General features: G+C 38.7%; 1 protein-coding gene across 1 annotated transcript in view; it reads left to right on the plus strand.

Annotated features, from left to right (window-relative positions):
• The window catches only part of cwc27 (CWC27 spliceosome associated cyclophilin), a 68,017-nt gene extending 56,386 nt beyond the window's left edge, over positions 1-11,631 (plus strand). The window contains exons 12-14 of the mRNA XM_073829669.1: positions 1,050-1,159; positions 3,133-3,245; positions 11,110-11,631. Of these exons, the coding sequence (XP_073685770.1) occupies positions 1,050-1,159; positions 3,133-3,245; positions 11,110-11,272 (386 nt within the window). The 3' untranslated portion in view covers positions 11,273-11,631. The remainder of the gene's footprint in view (positions 1-1,049; positions 1,160-3,132; positions 3,246-11,109) is intronic.
• Positions 11,632-11,977: the final 346 nt, after the last annotated feature.

Below are 11,977 nucleotides of genomic sequence, written 5' to 3' on the forward strand. Positions count from 1 at the left end.
AAACCTAATATTTAAAGTATTTAGCCAAGGATTTTACATTATTACATTAGCAGTTTGCTTACATGTAGCTTTACACCTAAGTACTTTTGCTTGAACATAACATTAATTTTACTTGCAATATAGAAAATGAATCTTAAAGGGATAGTTCACCCAAAAATGAAAATTTCCTCCATGATTTACTCACCCTCAAGCCATCCTTTCCATTCTTTTTTTTAATATTTATTGAACATTGCTGTCTCCCCATTTTCAGTGGTAAAATTGCTAAAATAAAATGTTGCTTTACTTTATCTTTCTTATGTTTCACATGGAAATGAAAAATCTCTTGGTTTTTGAATGTTATTGACACTTATGCTGCAAAGTGCCATCAAATAAAGCTGTTATAATATCATGGAGGACATGATAGAACTGTTTTGTTTCATTAGATGCTTATATTTGCAATTTTCATTTTCTTCTGTCTTTTTTTTTTCTTTATTTTGCATTGTTCGCTGTTATTTTAAAGAATGGGAGAGCCTCAGTGTTACATAAACACATTTTGATATGTTTCCCATTTCGTCCGTTTAATTCTTTCAATATATATATATATATATATATATATATATATATATATATATATATATATATATATATATATATATATATATCTGTATATCACATATGTTTCCTTATAATTTGAATAAAATCTATCTCTTCATAGCACAGAAAGTCATTTGGACTGCGAAAGTCATAAATTTTGGCCTTTGCACTGATGAGGATCTTAGGACCTAAATTTTGGCATTAGCGATATGATTATTCTTGGAAGGAAGCGGCCCACAGGAGCTGTCATCTTCATCTAAGTTTATAGCAGTATAAACTTTATGTATTTCATAGTTATGTCCATATGATAGTAATAACTTTTGCTCTGGAATTCAGCTGTTTTTCTTTTCATGTAAATCCTTTCAAGTTAGTCACACTACTATATATATAACACATAAAATAATAGACAGATTGATCCCTGAAGGGATGTTAATTTCTCTTATCAAGATTGCAATCGCTCTTCTTTTCTCTCAAAGGTGACAGTAAGCCGACCAGTGAGGCGGTGACAGAGTACCTGGAGAGCAAGAAGAAGTATGAAGACATGAGGAAGCAGAAACTAAGGAAAGGTTCTGGCCGCGAGGCTCAGGTAAGTCATAGCTTCAAGAAGCTTAGATTTTAATAATGCTAAAGGTACGATTTGGAGAGCTCTGGCTCATTTCAGCTCGAAACAAATGACAAGTTTCTTCATAACGGAACACTTTACCCAATAATGAGAATGTTGCCATCATTTACTGAAGTTTCAAACTTTTTTGACTTTTTCTCTTCTGTGAAACACAGGTGAATTAATAAAGAAAACTGTGGTTACTTGTGTGCTTTATTGCAAGTTCAAAATCCAATTTAAAGTCATTCTTTGTGTGACAAACAGTGAAATTTTATGTCATATATCAATAATGTGTAACCCCAACATTAAAGGGATAGTTCACCCAAAAATGAAAATTCTTCTATATTCTAAATAATTACTCACCCTCATGTCGTTCCAAACCCATAAGACCTGTTCATTTTTTAAATAAAAATTAAGATATTTTTGATGAAATCCGAGAGCTTTCTGACCCTGCATAGACAGCAACAAAACTGAAACGTTCAAGGCCCAGAAAGGTAGTAAGAACATCATTAAAATAGTCCATGTGACATTAGTGGTTCAACCGTAATGTTGTGAAGCTACCAGAATACTTTTTGTGCGCAAAGAAAACAAAAATAATGACTTTTTTCAACAATTTCTTCTGTCTCCACTGCGTATTCAGGAAAGTACCACAACGAATGCCTGACTTCAAATGTTGTGCAACAAAACACAAAAAATTGTATTAGGTAAAACACTAAATATAATGAATATAAATGAAGACTGAAAATACTGAAATTGTAAGGGTAAATTCACCCAAGTGTCAAGAATTCAGACAGTCGATTTTTCATTATTATTGCCATTAAAGGATTAATTCAATTCCAGAATAAAAATGTCCTGATAAAATTACTCACCTCTATGTCATCCAAGATGTTCATGTCTTTCTTCAGTCGAAAAAAAATTAAGGTTTTTGAGGTAAACATTCCAGGATTTTTCTCCATATAGTGGACTTTAATAGAAGCCAATAGGTTGAAGGTCCAAATTGCAGTTTCAATGCAGCTTCAAAGGGACCTTTCCAGCGTGATTACGTAATGCATGAAGATGCGGATGCACATCGCAGAGCTAGTGCAAGACAAGCATTTGTGGTTAAAATGTATCTAAAAAATGACCAGTTGTTTTGCTAGACAAGACCCTTATTCTTCGGCTGGAGTACACCTCTTTGAAGCTGCATTGAAACTGCAATTTAGACCTTCAACCCGTTGATCCCCATTAAAGTCGACTATATGCATGTAGTTCCTTTTACATTTCTTGACTTTTCACTATTTAATACAAAGGACTGTCATAAAGTACAAATTTTAAATCAATCTCTTTTTTTACAAGCCTCTGCCATACTGTATTCTGCTTCTTTCCTTTGTGCAAATGTTGAGAGTTTTGCTTGGGAACTGTCATTCAAAATTTGCAAGTTATTTGTTCATGCGGTCTACCACAGTCTGACCGCAGGCTGTTAGTCAACTATCTGTAGGGTCAATTGAATTATTCATAGCAAAGATTCGACTCAAGAATAAATATGTCACTACTTGAACATGCTAGAGGGGATGCCAACACTTTCAGTGAATGACAGACTGTCCTAGCTGTTTTTGTCTATTGAGTGAACGTCAGTAAGGTCCCAAACAACAAAAGACCCTATTGACTTTCATTGCTTGGAGAACTTTTTTTCAAAATGTCTTCCACAGAATGCAGTACAAAATAAAGTGCCTCACACATCAATCATATGATGGTGCGTAGGTCTAATATAAACTAGAAAAATATAAATCTTGCACAGTACTCAAACTTAGATCATCATAAAAATTATTTATTTGGAATGTTCCTGTCACTCAACCTTCCTGTTGTAAAGAAGAATGGAAGTCATACAGGTTTGAAACGAAATAAGGAAGTGAGCCTTTTTTAATTCCAAAACTTTTAATTCGGAAGTTAAAATAACACGCTTTCTCTTGCCTTTAAAGACACTCGCCCTTTTGGAACGCTTCAAATCCAAACTCTCATCTGCAATTTCGGAGACTCCTAGTGTTCCAGAGGAAGACGTCGAGGAACTTGGCGAGGATGACGATAAGGGCTGGTGAGTTGCTTTTACTCGCTTCTCTACGCTGCGTTCCCCATTCCTACAGAGGTTTAATGCACTAATGGACTTGCAGTTGTCTGTGATCAAATGCATTCTCAATAACTCGCGCCTCATTGGTCGTCCCCAATGCACAGCTACTGTTTCACATTAAGGTAGCAGAGCTATTTATTTGGACTAACATAGCGAAACGTTCATACCTCTCTCCACATCAGGCACAGCTGCTTGCCTTAAGTGTGCCTGAACCACCTCGCTCTCCAGCCAAGTAATGTGTTTGGCTCTGCAGCGCGCTGACACCATTAGAACAGTATGCAGTGTTTGTTTTTGCTGCGCTGCAATAGCCACTTGTGGAGAAGTAGTTTTCTCAGCTGACTTAACTGAGTAAATAACTGCTTCAGCAGATGGAGTGCCCAGATGGAACGTGCCACGCCCACCGTACGGCAGACAGGGCACGTCAACCTGCAGTCAGACGCGTGCTGTCTTTTTGACAGACGCTCGTTACGGGTGCCAGCAGAGCCAGTGCCCGGTGATAAACCATTGTTGGAATTTTCCATAACACCAGCATATGTTTTGGATATGGGTGTGCTGGTGTCCATACCAGGCTTTTTAACAGTGAGCTAGTCAACTAGCGTCAGTTTTTTGGTTTGCCAAGTTGTGATGGTCAACAGGATCCAGTTTGACCAACCGCAAACCAGCGCTAACTGCATCGTTACCGGTCTCCTCAGATCGCCAACTTTGAAAATGAAAGACTTCTGTCTATTCTGTCAGATACGTCCTGGTTTGACTTCTGCCGTCCTATTAAATCCAAGAGTGGGGTGTGTCGCACCCTTTAATCCAGAAAACATTGTACAATTTTTTACTTGCAACTATATATTTAAAAAGATCCCATCACAACCAGTGGCCTATGCCATGAGAGCTAAAATTAATTTTGTCATTGCAAACTTTTCCAGGGCCCAAAATATATATGACATGTGAATGTTCAGTGTCTAAATCATGTAATTTTTTGGTTATATTTTTAGGCTGTATTTTTCCAAAATGGTACCTGCGCCAGTGACTGTGAAAATCTTTTTTTTTTTGAACACTGCATTAAAATGTTAAGAATATTAAACCTTTTTTTTTCTGTATAGTTTATGAAAATGCAAATAATGTGCATGGAAATTGTACGTAGCAATGGAATTGTTCGTTATTGCTTTTTTTTCTTATACATTATTTGTCTTTTAAATCATAAAAATGTTTCCAATTCTTCAGCTTATCCTAGTGTTGGGCGATATGCTCAATTTTCATATCTTCCTATTGTCAGCCTCTAGTTTATTTAAATGGGTCATATAATGCCAAAAAGAGCATTATTTAGTGTATTTGGTGGTTTGAGGCACCAAAAACACATTATTTTCCACATACTGTATATGCTCCTCTCTGCCCTGCCTTTCTAAACTGCGTCAATTTTTACAAAGCTCATCGTTCTGAAAAGTGTAGTGTGCTCTGATTGGCCAGCTATTCAGTGCATTTTGATTGGCCGAATACCTCAAGCGTGTGATGGAAATGTTACGCCTCCTACCATGTTGCGATGCTGTGTCCCGGCGCAATGACACAAAAATAATAAAACCCATTATAAATGAGGCATTTATTGCATCCAGTGAGGACATAATTACTGATAATAATGACTTATACTGTCTTTTCACACACTGCATCGCGTTGCGGTGCCTAAATATAATACCACGTCTGCATTTGTGATTGTAGAAACAACAAACACTAGCACTACTCTCCGCTGCTCAAAACTCGCATTTGAATAGTCAGTAGCAAATTCTTTAAATATGAAAATGTACTTACAGGCTGTGAGTCAGAAGCCCCAGACTTTATAGTGTGCACAGCCGGCATTGTAGGCTACTCTCACAAGTTTAGGAAACAGCGCTGCACACTCAGATATTTGCGTTATACTGTTCCGGAACAGTGTTGTAAATACAACTTAACCACTGATTTCTAGTTGTGTACTCATTTAGAAGGCCAAACAAAGTGCTTCCGCTTTCACAACGAAAAACACACAGCGTCTCCACAACATGGCGGCTGCATCAATACTACAGTGAGAATAAAAGTTAAGCCTTCTTTCTTTGCTTATACATTTGGGACGTTTTATGCAGATCTACCCACACAGTGACGTAGATTTGTGGGGTGTGTTTGAACAAGCTGACTAACCAGCGGGCTGATCTTGTTCCACAGCATCTAAAATGATGCTATGGTCATTCTGAAATGCCTGAGCATAAAATGTATAATTCCCTCCAGGAACTGTCCCACACGACTGCGTTCCCAAACAGAAGGCATCCACCTCCAAAAGCAACGACCGCATTTACTGTGTTTCGTCTGCTTGCTCCGTGACGCAAGTAATATATTATATATGAAAATTATTATATTCAGTGGCTTCTCCTACTTTATTAGTGATATATAGTGCCAATTTATCAGGAAGTGACTATTTTGTTCTCTTTGACTTGTTACTCACAAATGTTTTATGCAATATTCCAATTTTGTGCACAAGTTAAATTCACAACTTTGGATGGAAACCCGGCTAATGCTTGTGTTTTTTTACCTGCCATATTTTGATGGATAAAAAAAAAATCATTGTTATCGTCAAAGGCATCAACAACAGGCGCTGACTATCTCTGACTATCGTCGATACACAATACTATCGTCTATCGGCACAACATTATTCCTTTACATCAGGGTTCCCCAAATCTTACCCTGGAGGTCCAATGCGCTGCAGAGTTTAGCTCCAACCCTGATCACACTCACCTACCTGTTATTCTCTAATGATCCTGAAGACCTTGATTAGCATGCTCAGGTGTGTTTGATTAGGGTAAGAGCTAAACTCTGCAGGAAAATGGATCTCGAGGTCCAGATTTGATGATCCCTGCTTTACATGTTTGACCCTAAGTTGTACCACACTTTGAGAAGTCATATTTTTATGGCCTAGTTATTGATGCTTGCTTGTATTTTCAGTTGATGGCAGAAATCCGTAAATGCAATCAAGTATTACTAAAAAGTGACACATCTTACCCCACTCTTTCATGGTTGTGTCGTGAGCTGTAACATCGGCCTCATCTGTCTATATGTCACATATAGAAGACATTTCAGTCCAACAGTGTACTACGAGATTACGAAGACAGAAATTAAATAATTACCATGTCATAGCGGCACTGTATCGCTAAATCACACACACCACTCACTGTGCAAATATTAAGTCTGTTCGGCTTTATTTTTGCACTCTGTTAAATATGAAGACTAAACACAGCTTAGATTTTCTTTCTGGCATCCTCTAGATTTTTTTTTGGGGGGGGTCCTGATCTGATGGGAACATTTCCATGTCGGGCCGAGGGTGTTATTGACAGCTGAGTTCTTTGGCCAGGATAACATTTATGATGCTGCAAAATGAATCTGGCTCCAGGGAGCATCAATCTTAATGCTGTATGCGAGGCACAAAGTTATGGCCCTGATTGTGTGCTTAAGTACACAAATAGAATATCAATTAGAAATGTTTCGGTTAGATTCTGTTTTCTCCATAATCTTCCTAGCATATGCGACGAAGATGCATGCGTTTGTAAGTACGGCCTCTGAGATGGCGGTAGGTACTTAAAAACTGATTTTGCTCATCCACATTTATGGCTTTTCAGTTTGAAAGATGTGTTTTTCTATTTAATGAACGCTCAATGTGATTGGACATTACGGTGATTCATAGATATGCTTTATTTCTAAAGCCCTGCCATGACCAATGCGTCACACGGCACTTCTAGTTTTTCCGAGGATTACGGGAAGCAGACTGGTAAATCATTCTGTTTCTTTTTTGCTCTCGGTTAAAATGTATAGCCTCAGCGGTTTGCTTTTTTGGGTCCCGCACTAACGTATACCCTATCCATAGATACAGTTCATTGAAAACCCAGGGTAGTTTTCCATTGGAAGCGTTTGAAGTGACTCTGCGGGTTGGATGCGGCGCGTCTTCGCTTAACCATTTGCTAGACGTCCGCTGCAGTCATTTCGCAGAAAACCGTAAATCACAATCAAACGCAAAGAATGTGGTCGGGCGCATGCCTCTGCGGAGAGTAATGTCTTCACGCTTGATTAATTATCAGTCTTAATGGTGTGCGAGTCCGTGCCGCAGCGGTGACGTGCTGAGGATAAAGCGGAGATCTGTCAGACCGTCGTCCTCCCTCTTCACGCCACAAGCCACCGCAGGGAAATGAATGGACATGGTGTGTTTTTCTCTCGTATACGCTTTTCATCAAAGACCTTGAGTCTTTATCTAAATATATGCACTTGAATGCTCCAACAAATACCACATGTGAGCGCAAAAGGGGGGCGCCGTCTGAGCCCGTGTTTCCTATCAGTTACTTCGTCTTCGGGATGGACTGTCATTACTGTCTAAGGACCCCCACAACGCTGGGACGTTTTAGGACTGACTCTGAAAAGGAGGCGGTACGGGAGGCCCCCAGTGCTAGAAAAACAGCAGTGGGAAGTCTGTACCACTTTCTGAACGCCTGTTGCACCCCACAAACGGAACATGGGTTACAACAGGTCAGACACTGGAAGTCAAGTCTGGGCCAGATTGTAAACTATTCCATCTGTGTCTGCATCTACAAAAACCCCTTTTCGCTCAGGAGCCCAGGCCTCCGCTCCCGCTTCCCCCTCTTTCGCAAAAGCGAAAGAAAAATAAATTCAGGAAGAGGCTTCCGAGGGCCTCGGCATCATGGCGGGAGCCCCTCCCTGATAAGAGCCCCAATCAAACGGTGGGGTTTTTGCACAAGCCATAACTCTAGGCGAGGAGTCCGACGGGCTGTCATCACCGAGACTGCTAGACAAATTATCAGAGCCGGCTGCCTTACGCGACGGGAGTCCTGCGGGTCTGCCAGAGTATAGCCATGACATTCTAGATGAGCTGTCACATCTCCTACGGACTTCAAATGGATGCAAGCATGCACGCACACACACACACACACACACACACACACACACACACACACACACACACACACACACACACACACACACACGCACACACATTCAGCCGAACACTTAAAAATGGGCTTGCATGCACTCGCAGACTCTTTATGCGTCTCTTTGGCTGAATCCAGGGGTTCTGCGATGGCTCAAAAATAGCAGCATGGCAGATTACTTACCAATGAGAGGGCTCATAATTTTAAGGAGCAGGCCGCTTCCATTTTCGGTTCCTTCGTGCATTCGTCTTGACTCGGACAACCGGCTCAATGTAAAAATCTTCCTTCAGCTCCTACAGTTACTTCCTGACACACTTCTGCGAAACCACCAAAACTTGCACCGTATTGAATGACAGCTGGAAGTCGTTGAATTATTGAAACGTCCCGTCACGTCTTGTTCTTTCAAACCAGCCCTGGGCTTTGGAGGCGAGAGCACGTTTTAGTATGATACCTGCACCGCAGATTTGGATTTGTGAAGGATAGAGCCGTTCCAGAAATTCTGACCTTCACTAGAATAGCTCAAACAGGTGTGGAATGTCAGTTTCTTTAGCATCTTTCTTTGGTTCAGATGAGACCCCAGAGAGCCATCCAGCCGTGTCCATGATGTATAACAATGACCTGTTTCACCCTTCCTGACGTTTCTTTGAGGTTCTCTCCATGTCTTGATTCAGACAAGCCATCATCTCAGTATGAAATGTAGGTCAACAGAGCAGGGGTGAGATGTGTGGAAGTGCACCTCATCCTAGTCTAACTTCAAAAACAATGCCCTAAACTTGACCTCAAACACAATGAAAATCAAGTCGTCATTTGCTTGTGTCATTCCAAATCTTTATGACTTCTTTCTTGTGTAGAAGTTTTGGGGACCAAAACAACATCAGACCCGAACAAAGAAAAAAATGGATATGTTTGGTACCGTATTACAGTATTTTCTCTTTAAATATCTTAGCGTGGACATCTGAAATCCTAGAAGCCGTTAGTAGAGCTACTCGGATTGACAGAACTGTAGTTCTGTGTTCTGTTGGCGTAGTGTAAACTGTGTCTTGGACTGGGCCGCAGTCTTCAGGAGTCCTCAGGAAGTGACTTTAGTCAGCTGTGAGCTCTTCTTTCTGATGCTGGCACTCAGGAATGCTCCGTGGAATGTTATTCTGCCTGCCAGTCACCTCCAGCCCTGCCGTGAGGAGAGAGAGAAGGAGCATTACTGAAGAAATGCAATGTAGATGAGCATCTGTACTGTATTATTGAGACCTCCATGGGGCATCGCTGTACAGGCTGAAGCTGAAGAGCAGTCCTTCAGTTAACACTACCCTAGTCCCATGTATACTGCTCATGCATACAGTAATTGCAAGTACCAATCTGAATATAAGGACTCGTGACTATTATGTAATGGGACATTTTAGTCTAGTTTGTTGAAAGGCAATTGCGTGTGTGAATGATTTTTTTATTTTTTTCCCGCCGGGTCAGTCAATTAATCATTGGTCAACCCAATCAAACAGTCACCTGTCAGTTTCACGCTTTAGAAATATAACTAGTGTATCCGATTGTGACAAAGGATTTGCCACTAATGCTATATTATTGTTAACATTCAGTCATCATTTACCCACTTTAATAACTGCACACTATGAACCATTAGTTAAGCATTAGTAAATATTCAATTCTTTATTTTTAAATCATTATCTCTAAAAAAAAAAAACTAACAAAAAGTGAAGAAAATAAGCAAAATATTTTAGCGTAGTAAGAAAAAAAAAATCAGTGCAAACAGTGAGTCACAAAGAAGTGCCAAATTTCAAATAAATTCTACATTTAAAACTGCAGACTCACAATTAGTTGAAATAGAAAATCAAATATATTCAACAAATGATTGAAATTCATTTTTATATCTGTTTTCTGGACAGGATTTTTTCTCTATGACATTGCATAGATTTATTTCTTATTTTATAACAAGTGTACAGTTTAGTTTTTTGCGTCTTGAAATGAATATTTCTATGTTCTGTATCACTGTTTTTTATCCTTCTTCTGTTTAGAAGATAGCTGAGCCTTTAAATCTCCTTTGTAATAGTTTTACAAGGCATAAATAGTCTTCACTTTAGATGAGCTCACAAAATAGATAACTGACAACTACTAAATGTTTTATAAATACGAATTAATAATGAATTATGGTAAGAATTCGTGTTAATGAAGCATTTACTAACACACTGAATAATTACTGTATGTCTAAATATGTACATTTAAATTTATTAATCGTTCAGTTACACTTTCTAAATTAACTTATGAACCACTGACAACTCCTAAATAACTGGTTTGTTAAAAATATAATACTTAATTTAGAAATGATTGACTGAGCATTAATAAATTGAGAATACAATTATTAAAAACATTATGGATATGCTTGTAAATCAGGAACTAAACATTAATTTCTGCATTTATAAATTATTTACTACTGTCTAATAATGTGGGGATAATGCTTAATAAATGATAAATTGACTATTTACTAATGCTTAACTAATAGTTGATAGTGTGCAGTTATTATAAAGTGTTACCCCATTCACAGTGGAGTACATTTTTGGTTATTTTTATTTATTTATTTAAGGGTTGGAGCTTAACTCCAGAACTGACGTTGCCTATCCTTGTTTTGTACAGTTTGTTATTCATTATAATTTATTTATGCACCACTCACAGTGGATTTTTCTTTTTTTGTGTTGAGTTATTTCTTTAAAGATAGTTTGAAACAGGCTGTTTGCAGACTCATCAGAGTCGGAAGTCTGCCCTGATCCGATCTGTTCCACCGGGAAATTCCCAGCACTTGTAACTCTGATTTTGATGATTTAGTGGCCCGTGAGCTGCGCTTTGCTGTTCTTTTGAACTGAACTCTGTTTCCCCTTGTGATTTAGGATGGCCCATGTTCTGCAGTTTGATGAACAAACCAGAAAGGTAAAAGATGCCAACATGCAGGACGAAGACACGTTCGAGATCTATGATCCACGCAACCCCGTCAACAAGAGGAGACGAGAGGAGAGCAAAAAACTCATGAAAGAGAAGAAGGCCAGAAGGTGAGGCTGCAGCTACACCCAAACTACTCATCTGGAGTGACTCCTACCATTAGAAATGGTACAACATAAGGGGGGCAAGCATTTCTAGCTAAGAAGAATCATAATAACGGATACTCTGTGTGTAGGAGATATCTGTGGACACTTTATTGAAAATACATTCATTTTTGTCTACAAATATTGCAAGATGCTTGTGAAGATTTGTTTTTAACCTGTAGAGGAAAGGGAACACCATCCTGTTATTCCTCAGTGATTTTTTTTTGCATCTTTATTCAAAACAAACCTCTTCATGAACAGGTTTAATCATCTTCTCTTGAAATGAGTGTGTACACCTTGTCTCATGGTAATAAAATTCATTATATCTGACGCTTAAGCATTATTTTTCACTTTGTGACCTAACTATAAAATTATTGAATTCACTGTCAAATTACACAGACTAACTAATCTTAAAGGGATAGTTCACCCAGAAATTAAAATTTGATGCTTATCTGCTTACCCCAAGGGCATCCTAGATGTAGGTGACTTTGTTTCTTCAGTAGAACACAAACAAAGATTTTAAACTCAAACCGTTGCAGTCTGTTAGTCAAATAATGGCAGTCATTGGGCACCAAACCTTTGAAAGTAAAAAAAAAACATGCACAGACAAATCCAAATTACACCCTGCGGCTCGTGATGATACATTGCTGTCCTAAGACACAAAGCGATCATTTTT

The sequence above is a fragment of the Garra rufa genome, chromosome 23 (genome assembly GCF_049309525.1).
Source record: "Garra rufa chromosome 23, GarRuf1.0, whole genome shotgun sequence".
Taxonomy (NCBI): Eukaryota; Metazoa; Chordata; class Actinopteri; order Cypriniformes; family Cyprinidae; genus Garra; species Garra rufa.